This window comes from Arvicola amphibius, chromosome 2, assembly GCF_903992535.2.
Source record: "Arvicola amphibius chromosome 2, mArvAmp1.2, whole genome shotgun sequence".
Classification (NCBI taxonomy): domain Eukaryota; kingdom Metazoa; phylum Chordata; class Mammalia; order Rodentia; family Cricetidae; genus Arvicola; species Arvicola amphibius.
The window spans coordinates 64,040,739-64,053,613 of record NC_052048.2 but is presented as its reverse complement, the minus strand read 5'-3'; the positions used below and the strand labels follow the sequence as shown (position 1 = coordinate 64,053,613).

General features: G+C 38.5%; 1 protein-coding gene across 4 annotated transcripts in view; it reads right to left on the bottom strand.

Annotated features, from left to right (window-relative positions):
• Positions 1–12,875, bottom strand: part of Alms1 (ALMS1 centrosome and basal body associated protein) — a 122,373-nt gene that overhangs the window by 28,479 nt on the left and 81,019 nt on the right. For all 4 annotated transcript variants that reach the window (XM_038318483.1, XM_038318486.1, XM_038318484.1 and 1 more), the window contains 3 exons: positions 9,383–9,514; positions 6,184–6,333; positions 1,414–2,513 (listed from right to left, as the gene is read on the bottom strand). In XM_038318483.1, coding sequence (XP_038174411.1) covers positions 1,414–2,513; positions 6,184–6,333; positions 9,383–9,514 — 1,382 coding nt within the window. The remainder of the gene's footprint in view (positions 1–1,413; positions 2,514–6,183; positions 6,334–9,382; positions 9,515–12,875) is intronic.

The following is a 12,875-nucleotide window of genomic DNA, read 5'->3' as shown; positions in this document are numbered from 1 at the left end:
GGGTTTTGCCAAGTATCTCAGGATGGTCTCAAACTCACAGGACTCTTCCTGTCTCATTCGTGAGCAGTTCAAACACAGTTATGTACAACACCCAGCTCAAAAACAAAAGCTTTGTGCTATGTGGTCACACATAAACTTTCTACCGGGGCCCTTTTCCCTTTCCAGTGTTTTTTCCAGTTTTTCTCTGATTTAAAAAGAATTAATTAATGTATGTATGTAGCCACTGTCATTTCATATCTACGCAAAGATCAATGATGAGAAATAAGTAAACTAAGCACCTCCTGTCTCCTTCCCTATAGGTCAGCAGTGTCCATTAACTCCTACCAACAAAATACTTTTGAGCACAAATTGCCAAAATAGATATTTATTTATAAATTATTTTACTAACCATATAAAATATACAAAAATAGAAAATTTGAAAGTTTGAGTAAAATAAAAATAAATTCTATTTTCCCTACTCCAATTGAACAGAGCATCTCTCCTTGGAGAACTCTTCTCTAGATCTTTGTTTTTTGAGACAGGTTTACACTAAGTAGCTAAGGCTGCCCTCAAACTTGTAATCCCCCTGCTTCAGCACCCTGAATGCTGAGAGAGCAAGTGTGTATCACCATGTACATGGCTCTAATTTAACTCTTGGGTGGAGGATCTGCCTTTGTCAACTCTTTTCTGAAGTAAGGTGACCTCCGACTGCTGTGGCATCTACCACGAGGGTGCTAACATTACCCTGTCAATGTCTTCTTTAAAGACAGATGAGGAAGCTTCACTTGGGTTTTTGTAACTGAATAAATAACTACGGATTTTGAAATTCTGACTTGCTTTTATAGCATGTTAAGTGATTACAACTTATCTTCTAGAGTATGTAGCACCAAACGTGTAGTTTATTTCTGGCCAACACACCCATTCACCAGGTGTATTTATCCCCTATGGCTTTAACTTGTCTTTCCATCTCTTAGTTCTTTTATTTATTTATTTTAAATCATGTTGTGGCTGACCCCATTTTCAATTTTTATATGATTTTAAATTTCATTTACTTAAAAAGTGTTGTATTATATGTGTGTATGCGTTTAAAGGCAATTCAAATACTTCTCAAAAGACAGGAGGAAAGAATGAAAAACAGATCCCACCTTCACCCCACCCCACCCCACCCCTGCCGACAGAGGCCACACTAAGCTCGACGCTCCGGGCTCTATCTAGCGCAGAGCTCTGCGTGCACGGGCGGCTGGCAGCGTGTGCTGGGGAAAGAAAGACAACACACAATGGCGGTGCTACGCTTTCTCACTCTTTTCCAGCTGGGCAGAAACGGATAGTGAGGAAAGGGCAAAATGGCTTCTTTTTTCCACCTGTGTGAAGAGATTAACTAAAAAGTCCACAAAAAAGGCAGTCACATCCCAGCTGGAATTTGTAGCCGTGTACCTGGATGTGCCTCCTTCTGGAGTACTCAGAAGTCATTTGGGGATAGCCTGTGCTCAGTGCCTTCTTGCTGTGCTTATACTGCTTCTCCAGAAATCTCCTCTGTTGATTAGTGGCACGGCTGTATAATTTAATTCGCCTGGGTGACAAACACAGTTTTTCATGGCCAAAAGCTTGGATCAGCCGGGCTGTGTCAATGGTGGATATGGAGCTACTCCTGTCATTTAAAGTCACATCCCTGTCAGTTTGAGTCCATACATCTGAGTCCAGAGGAGAAGTAGTGCTGGAAAAAATGTTGGGACTATCTGTGAGCAGCTCACTTTCGTCTGAGGGTCTAGAATCTGAGGAGGTATTGCTGACATAATTAAAATCCGGTCGCTTTCTCAGGATGTATTTATCTAATTTAACCTGCTCAATTTTAATCTGATTGGATTTCCCACTGTGACCCCTCTCTAGGCTCTTACACTGCTTCCTCTGCAGCTTGCCTTTGTGCTGACGCCGCCTCCTCCCAGTCCAACCCCTCACACCTCGGCCCCCTCTGCTATCATCTTGGGTACTTTCTGAGGCCTGGAGGGAATGTGTGACGGGATTCTGAAGCAGTTTAGCCAAACGATCAAGTCGTTCCACCAAAGACAGTTCTTTCTTTTCACAACTACCAGGCGGTTTCTGCTGCTTCTGTCGCTCCTGGTACTTATTCCAGAGTTCATTCAAACTCACAGCACACTGTGCTGCTAGCTCTGGGATGACCTTCTGATCCTTTTTTGGGTCATTTGTCTGTCTTTTGCCTTTTGGGTCTCTGGGCTGGTTCTTCACAGTATTCGTCTTCTCATTGTCTCCCAAATTCAAATTGATGCTGAGGCTCTTAATTCTGGTGTAATCCATCTTGGTCTTGTCTGCACTTGTGCCAGGGGGAGGAAGGCAGCTGTGCTCTGAATGATGGTGAAAGAAATCCTTCCAAGAATGCTGCATGAAAACACTCCTTCCCAAAGACTCGGGGCAGAAATCTTGCTCGTGGGGCAGGTGCACAGGATGATGGAAATAAAACTTGGCTGACCTGAAGACAGAGCGTGTGGTGTTTTCAAATGCAGAACGGCATTCGGACTCTGAAAAGAACAAAGAGGAGAAAAAGATTTCCAAAGAATTTAGAAATATTTGTATTCCTTTTATAAATACTATGTTTTCTTAACACACAGAACATGTGCTTAGCAACCAGACTGGCGTGAGTCAAAATATGTGAATTCTGGGCTGGATCTCAGATGAAAGAGTGCTTGCCTAGCATGCACAAAGTCCTGGGTTCAATTCCCAGCATGTTATAAACTTCATTTATACTCCCAGTACTCAAAACACAGAGAAAGCAGGATCAGGAGTTCCAGGTTATCCTCTGTTATACGAATAGTTCAGGTCAGCCTGAACTAATTATATGGTTTTGAGACAAAGGTCTCAAAAACAAAAATCAAGAGCACTAGAGAGTACAGAAGTCATTGGACCTCTGTTAGTTCAAGGCTAGCCTGGTATACACAGTGAGTTCTAGGCCAGTCAAGACTACTTTGTCTCAAAAACAAAACAACAATAAAACAAATCTGGATGGGATTTTTCCATCATTTAACAAAGTTGTGTGCCCTGTAGTTCTCCAAACTATAATTAGTTCCCTTATACATACATGACCAGTTCTTTATAGGCTACTTTTTGTATGTGTTCTTTCTTTTAAAAAAAATTCACCTTGTTAGTAAGATCTAGATGGATACGATATCTCCAGCTAAAACTCTGGGATTTTACCATCAGCATTCAGTGGGCAGAGTAAAAAAAACTTGTAAAAAAAAAAAGCCTCATGTTTGGACAATCATCATTCCACATCAAAATAGGTACTGTTTAATGCATTCATATCTCACAGTTTGCTAGAACATGTCTCTCTGAATGCACATTAAAACTGCATCCCTTGATTCAGTCCTTGATTGATGGATGGACTATTCAAGATCACGGCAGAAGCATTCAGAAAAGCCTTGTGCTGGCTCATTCCTCTGTTCCTCTTCACAGTCAAGTTGCTAAGATAGCAAATATATATTTTCCTGTTCTCTAACTCATTCCCAAACCAATTCTCTTCTAATTACTCCTGAGTTTAGCCATACCACTGGATTATAACAGCTCTGACGTGACCAATGGTCTCCTCAAACAGCGAATTCTATCTAGATAGCATGATGTTCATACCCAAAATTCCCGTTCAAGAAGATCACACTTCTCCTCATGGTTTTTACTACCATTTCAGTGTCAATATCTACTCTTAGATTTACACTTCAAGCTATGATTTCTCTCAATCCCAGGTTTATATCTATGTATCATATATATCAGTTAGATATACAACCACCTTAACTTTTGAATGTTGTTAACCAAATTCTATTCTAGCCTTTACTAAGAAATCCATAAAAAAATTGAACTAATAAAAAAATTTAGGTAGGTTTCAACTTAGACATGTGTTTAAAACTGCAAGCATGAAGCACAGAATCTGCATTGGGCCTCTGCTAGGATTTCCTCTGCTCTGCCCTGGATCTTCTGAAGGACAATGGAGAAGATCTTGCTACTATGGCACAACAGACTAACGCCCCTGTAATCTGAACAGTTCAGCTTGCCCTTGTGTATGGGAATTATGACTGAGTGCTTCCATTCCATGGGAATCACTTGGTGTTCCATATCTCTCGGAAGAGTCTGAGAAGCGCCTTGGCCTCTGAGCCTACTGAAGTCACCTCCAGCTCCTCCACCGTGGTATCATCCATTCAGGGGCCTTCCTACATTTCTCTCCCTTGATAGCTTCCTCTATCTCACTCCTGTCAATATTTAATATTTTCTCATCGTCTCTGGTATTGGAGTGGCTGCTGAGGTGTTTCTTGTTGTAGTCAACATTGACAGCATTAGAGTCATTGTATAGGGTGTTAAAGTATTGTCTCCACCTTTGCTTTACTCCCCCAGGTTGGTAATAAATGACCTTGGCCATCTTTAATCATCTGAATCTGAGGAACATATCTAGCACCTATAAATATATGGTGGCTTACAAATGACTATAGAATTATTAAATTCCTATATACAAATTCTTTAAAAATGTAACTCAAGTCAAAATAGCATAAAAATAAGACACCAGAAAAGAATCTAATAAAAGAATTGCAAAGCCCATAGTCTGAACACTACAAAGTATTGCTATAAAATTAAAAATCTAAATAAATGGAAAAGAGTTCATTCGTAGAGAAAAAACCATCGAGCAGTAACACTCTTCAGATTGTTCTACAGATCCAGTGCAATCCCTATCAGAATCCCAGAGTGTTCTTTTGTAGAAACTGACAAAACAATTCTAAAATTTGTATATAATTTAAGGAAACCTAAAGGAGACAACATAATTATGAAAAATAAAGTTGAAGGCCCAATAAATGCCTAGGTCAAACCTTACCAGAAGTCAATAGTAATCAAGACAGATTAGTACTATCACATGATCAAAACATAGATTAACAGATACTATTGACAGTCCTGAAATAAAATTTTTAAGTTGGGTTTTTGTTTTCAAGGTACACATGATCCTTATACATTCTAGGTTTAACTCTCAACAGACAGATAATTTGGGAGTATTTTCCCACTTCTGTTGGTAGTCTATTTACATTCTTGCTTGTTTCCAGGTGAATAAGTTTTTAAATTGTTTTAACAGTTTCATTTGTCCATATATGCCTTTGCTGTCTGTCAGAGAAGTGATTACAAACACAGCTTCCTGAAGCCTTGCTCTTATGTCTTCTACTAGTTTTAGGCGTTCAGGTCTTCTGTTTATGTGTCTAATCCTTTTTTGATGTGATTTTTATGTAAAGTAATGTTGTTACTTCATTCTTCTAATATCATTATCCAGTTTTTCTACACTATCAGTTTAAAAGGTTATCTTTTCCCCACTGCACAATACTTGTATCCTTGGGAAAAATTATTTTATATATTCTAAATGTGAGGAGCTAATAGGAACTCTTTTCCGCATATAGTTAGTAGACTCAATTCTTTGCTCCTTTTTCTTACATGGAAACTCTTATCTTCAAACAGGTAAAATTTGACAGCAGAATAGTAATGGTTTATGTTCTGCATGCTCCTCTCTTTTGTCAGGGCCAAAGACAAATATAATTCATTTAATTTAGCTTTTTACTATTATCTTTCTCAGGATTCTAGAGTAATTTCAGGTCTCCATGTTTCAATACTAAGATATGATACTGTACTTCTAACATCATTAGACTTAGAGGGAGTCATTCCTCAGTATCTGGTGGAATTGGTTCCTGGACCTCACAAATGCCAAAATTTATAGATGCCAAGTGCTTTAAATAAAACAGGGAGAGGCCTGCACAGAGCTGTGCACATGCATGTGCATCAGTAGCTCTACACTGCAAATCACCACTAGATTACTTTAACACCAGGAACAAGGTGAGAGCTAAGTCAACAGTCATCAGCCTGTGCCGTCTGTGCACAGCAATAATGAAAAGAGGCCAATGCACGGCCAACAAAGACAAGATTTTTCTCTAATGTTTTCTGCACATAGTTGATGGAATTGGGTATGGAAGGCTGAATATACTTATATGCTGCTTCTACATATATTTCCCTAGAATTAACATTTATTTTTACAAATCTATACACATATCCATATAGACAGAGCAATATTGAAATGATATTTATAAGTAAAACAGAAAAGATCTTATTTTCATCAGAATGGACCAGAAACACAGAGATACTAGCCCTAGGTGCACACACTGACATATACTTCATTACCTGAAATATCTATCTCTAAGGATCCTTCTTTCTCTGGGCAGAGTTCCTGAGGGATGGTCCTTTTAACATGGATCTCCTCCTTCTGTATGATGGATTTAGTATTGGAGAGGTTTTCAGCTTTTCTGTCTCGTACAATGGTATCACTGGAACCTAAGAGAACAAAATAAACACATTAATACATAAAAGAAGTTGAACCAAAAAAGCCTCTAGCCACCTAATATGTGAAAGTCATTGCTAGTGGCATTGCAAAATACAAATACCTATACCACAATGTTTAGAAAAATGTAAACTGGAGCAAAAAAGCACACATATATAAACATTCATATAGAGAGCTACAGAAGCACCATAAGGCACTGGAAAGATGGCTCAGCGGCTAAAAGTACTTGTTGCTCTTGCAGAGGACCTGTTTCACTTTCTAGAGCACATGGTGGCTTAGATGACCAGTATGTAACTCCAAGGGGATCTGACACACTCTTCTAAATCCTATGGGCACCAGGAATTCAAGAGGTACACATATACACACAGGCAGAACACTCATACACTTAAAATAAAATCAATTAAAATCTATGCTTTCTATTTTTTAAGTTTTAAAAACAAAAAAAATCTATAAGAAAGAACATATGAAGAAGTATTAAGAAAGCAAACAAAGAGAAAAATAATTCTAGCAAACAATACCATAGAAGAACTCTAGACAACTGATAGGGTCTCTGAAGATGGAGAACATTTTGAAGTAGAAATCAAGTCACTGAAAGTAAAGGAGCTGCATAAAAAAGACTGGAATCAGGAAAGCCACTAAATATCCACAGGTTACAGTGTTTATAATGAAAAGAGGGTAAAACAGAGCAGGGAAGCTCTTTGGAGCTGGTCCTAAGGACAATGAAAACTCAAGTGTCCCAGGAGATGAACAAAATCAAGATGATTTCAGAAACATTCATTTAGCAACAACAAAAAAGTGGTAAAGTTTTGGAATGTTTCCCTGAATGCAATTCTACAGTCTTAAGAAAAACAGTATGTAAAAAAGAGAAGTGCTTTATATTCTAAAATAATGTCTCTAGTTCATAATTGTAGCATAAATTCCAGCTGTCCTCGAATACATATTTTCTTTTTCCTCTAAAATAGCTGAGCATGCAATTGTACCACAAAGTCATGTGCTCAACAATGTTCACAGCAGCATTATTTGTAATAGTCAGAACTTGGAAACAACCTAAATGCCCCTCGACCAAAGAATGAATGAGAAAAATGTGGTACATTTACACAATGGAGTACACACAGCAGAAAAAAATGACAACTTGAATTGTGAGCAAATGAATAGACCTAGAAAACATCGTATTGAGTGAGGTAACCCAAACCCAGAAAGACAAGTATCATATGTACTCACTCAAAAGTGGTTTTTAGACATAAAACAATAAAAAAAAGCCTACAATTCACAATCCCAGAGAACCTGGACAACAAAGAGGACCCTAAGAGAGACATACATGGATCTAGTCTACATGGGAAGTAGAAAAAGATAAGATCTCCTGAGTAAATTGGGAGCATGGGGACCATGAGAGAAAGTTGAAGGGGAGGGGAGAGGAGAAAATATATATCTCAATAAAAACAATAAAAATAATAGCTGAGCCTGTTACCAGAATAAAGGCTCAGACTCCTTGGAAATGCCAGTTATGTGAGCACATGACTCAGGCTGACCTCTAAGATGGAAGGGAAGTGTAACATCTAAGAAGCTCCCCTAAGGAAGAACAGGCTTTTCTCTTTTCCCTTTCTTCCTGCTGGGTGGAGTGCCAGCTGATGGTACAACTTGACAACAAAGGCCAGAAAGGTCAACAATAGAGGAAGAAAGAGCATTGTTCCCCGAGCTCTGGAGCTTTATAAGAAATGCTTTCTTGTCTGTTTTGAACTCTGTTACATTTTGGGTTTTTATCTCTTAGAGCCAAACCTAAGTTAAACATGTTACTACAGATAATTTCAGCATAATCCTATTGAAGTAAAATAACTTCCAAAGTAAACAAGTAGAATATCTAAAGAGTAAAACACTTTTGCACAACGATATGAGACTATCTTTATAAAATATTATACAACCTATATTAGAGACCATTTTAACTCAGTTAAAATGTATAGCAATGATGTGGGATTCCTCTCTGTCTGTTGTGAATACCACTGGTTAATAAAAAAACTGTCTTTGGCCTGTTATAGGGAAAAAAAAAAGAGCAGGGCAGGGAAAACTAAACTAAATGCTGGAAGAAAGGAGGAGGAGTCAGAGAGAAGCCATGGAGCTGCTGGAGACAGACATGCTGAAACTTTGCTGGTAGGCCATGACCTCGTGGTGATGCACAGATTAATGGAGATGGGTTAGATTAAGATGTAAGAGTTAGCCAATAAGAAGCTAGAGCTAATGGGCCAAGCAGTGATTGAAATAATATAGTCTCTGTGTGATTATTTCAGGGCTGAGCAGCTGGAAATCACAAGCAGCCTCCTCCAACATAGCATAGTTTAATAAATTCAACAACTGGTATCACTGCTATTCATTTTTAAAATATTCTAAAATGTAGAAAAAATTAAAAGGAGCTATAAAAATTCAACAAAACAAGATCTTACAGACATAATCTAAACATGGTAATACTTCATAATAATGACTAGGAAACTGTATGCAAAGTAAGAAAGGAGAGAAAATAAGAGGAAGAAAGTCTGCATTCAAAATGAATCATACAGCAACAATTAACAAACTATGTAAGGCGAAACACCAGAAATTAGGGGGAAATGTAATAGTTCTATCAGATAGAGGATTAATTTTATGAACAATAAAGACAAAAACAAGAATATGAACAAGGATTATGGTAACAAAACAAACAAAAAACCCTTGTCAAGCCTTACATAATTTCATGTGGAAAGTATACTGTGACAGTGAAATGAACTACATCAAAAGGGAAAAGCTCCTGTAAGTCAACTTCTGATGATAAGATTCAAAAGTTCTGCATAAATATCTCCAAAAGTTTTTAAATATCAACTTTATCCATACCAAAGTCAACCAAAACAGTAGCTAGAACCCTCAGCTGCTTCGCGTGAGCAAGCAGGAAGGAGGCCTGGAGACAGCAGAGAAGAGAATGGAGAGCACACGGCTGCTTGGGTGGCTTGTGATTTTCAAGCAACAGTCTTTGCAGGAGAACAGAGGAAACCAGGGCCCAAAAAAATCCAGTTCAGCTACCTGCAGTGTCCTGCAAGGAACTTCTTTCTTCAGGCCATGCCATCTTGGTCACAACCGGTCTACTGATGGTTTCTTTCTGTTTTTCGTCTGAGACATTCTGATCCCCAATGACGGGCACTTGAACTGGGGCCTCTGGATAAAAACATTGATTCCAGAGAGAAGAAGATAATAAACAAAAGGCAAGCAAATTTCCTGTCCCTCCCTAACACACAGACACCCCCAAGTATAAATGGGGGGGAAAGACCCTAGGCTCTGGTTTGGAAGACTGTAATATGAATTAGAAAGTTTGCCATATCTTTCAATGCACAACATCAGTTTAAATAAAGTAACATTTAAAAATCTTTTACTAGTCTGATGAAACCATAACCTCCTTTCTTTCAAATCAATTATGGTTTTCAAAGTAGAAATGCAGGTTTAAACAATTCCTTGGAGTTCTTTGGTCTTTTCAAAGTTTTTACCAATTGTGGAGCTAATTAATATACCATATAGTCAAGAAAAATACTTATACTATCTAGACTTTATATACAGCATTCTCTGTATCTCATGTAGCTAAAACTTTTAAGCTTGTCTGACACTTCTTCCCTCCTTGGTCATACATCTTCTCTTACCTCTAACTATCCATCTTTTTCAAGAGAGAAATCAGACAATGTAACCAACAATGAAACACACAACAAAGAGCCAGCCTTGACTTTACTTACCCAGAAGTCTCTTTTCTTTCAAATCAATTGTTTTTCTCCTTATTGCTATTACTTCAGTCCTAAATTTTTTCATCTAATTCTCTAGAATCTTTAATATTTAAGACATATTAGGAGCCTAAAATGTATTAAAAACTTGACTTAAAAAATAAAACATTACAGATATAGTTACCTGACTTTATTCCCTTCTTAGTAGCACCCTTTATACTGGACTTGAGTAATCTCTCAATATCTTTACAATGTTGCATTAATAAAAAAATAGTTTTAACAATCTATACTCATAATTTACAGCCTTAGAGCATGCCTTCACACTTAATGTGCCTGAGACTAGTCATAATAGTCAATATATGCAGTATTCTTCTGTCTTAACCCATCAATCCATCTACTGACCAACATATGGCTATTTGTTTATTTTTATGTTGAAAAGCAGTACACTGAGCATTCCAGTAACATTTCCCATTGATTTTTACAAGTTCCAAACATCTTTTTATTAAAAAAAAATCTGTATCTTTTAACAGATTACAATATCTTTCATGTGCCAAGTTTTTCATGTTAATAACTTCATCAGCCACCCTCCGGGAATCCATGTGTCATGTCGCTTCTAGACTGCGGACTGGAGATGCAGCTCGTTGCTGAAGTGCTTGCCAAGTAGCATGCACACATTAACTCTTGGACTTGATCTCCAGTACCACAGAAACTGGGACTGGTGACTGGGTAGTGGTAGTCTTTAATCCTAGCACTCAGCAGGCAGAGAAAGGCGGATCTCTATGAGTTCAAGGCCAGCCTGGTCTACAAAGCGAGTTCCAGGAGAGCCTCCAAAGCTACAGAGAAACCCTGTCTGGAAAAACCAAAAACCAAAACCAAAACCAAACAAAAACAAAAACTGGGAATGTTGGCAAATGTCTGTGATACCTATATGGAGTGGTGGAATGGGAGGCAAACCAGACAGCAGTGGTTAAGCTGAACTACATAACAAGTTCAAAACTGGCCTAAGATACATGAAACAGTGGTGGTTTTAAAGGAAATGGCCCCATAGGAAGGGACGTTATTAGGAGATGTGGCCTTGTTGGAGTGGGTGTGGCCTCACTGGAGGAAGTGTGTCACTGTGGGGACTTTGGGGTCTCCTATGCTTAAGCTACATCAGGGCAGCACACAGGCGCATCTAGTGCTTGCAGATCAAGATACAGCGCTCCTTCACCAGCACCATGTCTGCCTGCATGCCACCATGAAGATAATGGGCTAATCCTCTGAAACTGTAAGCCAGACCCAATTAAATGTTTGCCTTTATAAGAGGTGTTGTAGTCAAAGTGTCTCCTCACAACAATAGAAACCCTAAGACACTCTAGCTCAAAGAAAGGATGAAATTCTGAATTATTTCAGAGACATAGGGGTATAAATTTTAAATTTTGCTTTTTTATTGCATATGGCTATCATATATTTTGTTCAGTGTGCAGACAGGATTTCTCTGACTTTTCTTACATATGCTATCAATTTTCTAAGCACTACCATGACGGGCACAGCATCTCTCTTCTAAGTTCCCACATTTGTTTGTGATCCCATTATGCTTTACTTGTTTATTTTTAGAAAATAATTTACTTTTAGAGATTATAATTATAACATTTCCCGAAAGCATGATTAATAAAACCTCAAAGAAAACTGGGGTTCACCAGGCAGTGGTGGTACAAGCCTTTAATCCCAGCACTTGGGAGGCAGAGGCAGGCGGATCTCTGTGAGTTCGAGACCAGCCTGGTCTACAAGAGCTAGTTCCAGGATAGACACCAATAACTACAGAGAAAGAGAGAAAGGAAGGAAGGAAGGAAGGAAGGAGGGAAGGAAGAAAGGAAGGAAGGAAGGAAGGAACTAACTGGGGTTCAACACAAAGGCCCTAAAAACAAAGCAGCCAGCCACTGGCCCTTACCTCAACTTCAGTCCGAAATGGCGATCCTGCCTCTAGGAATCTCAGATTGAGACTATGTCTAAGTGCTATCTCCTCCCATTTTATAATCTTCTCTAGGGCTGAAATTAAAGACATGCACTGCCTGGTTTCTCTGGCAACTAGTGTGGCTACTGGGATTAAAGGTGTGTGTGTGTTACCACTGCCTGGCTGTAAGGCTGACCAGTGTGGCTGTTTTACTCTCCCGATCCCCAGGCAAGCTTGCTTTATTAAAAACAATTGAAATTTCACTACATTTCCCCTTTGCTTCTCCCCAAACCTTCTCCTGTAACTCTTGCTTCTTTTTAAATTCATGGCGGCAGCAGTGTGTGTGTGTGTATTAATATGTATTACTAAATATATAAATACAACATGATCAGTCTTATGTTACTTGTATGTTTATGTTTTCAGGGTTGACCATTTGGTGTTGGATAACCAATTGGTGTGCTCTTCCTCAAGGAAGACTATTTCTCCAGCTCTCAACAATCTTTAGTTTCCTATAGTTCTTTGTCTAGAGTTGAAGCCTCATAAGCTTTCCTTCCATGATAGTATGTCTATTATTGTTGCCTTTACTAGACACATCAGTAAGTATAGTTTTCACCCCTCATAAGGAAAACTTCTCTTTATAATAGACAAAGCACATTTACAGAAAATCACAACTGATCAAAATACAGAGTTGTATAGCTCAGTCCCAACTGACCCATCCATAACTCAATTCCTGCACCTAAGACTCAGGGATCACTGTAGAAGAACAGGTAAAGGGATTTTACGAATCAGAGAAACAGGACATTTGTTCTGAGATTCTGTCTCGCAGAAATGTCAGACACCATACCCATAAAGTCTTACCAATATGGTTGCCTCCTAT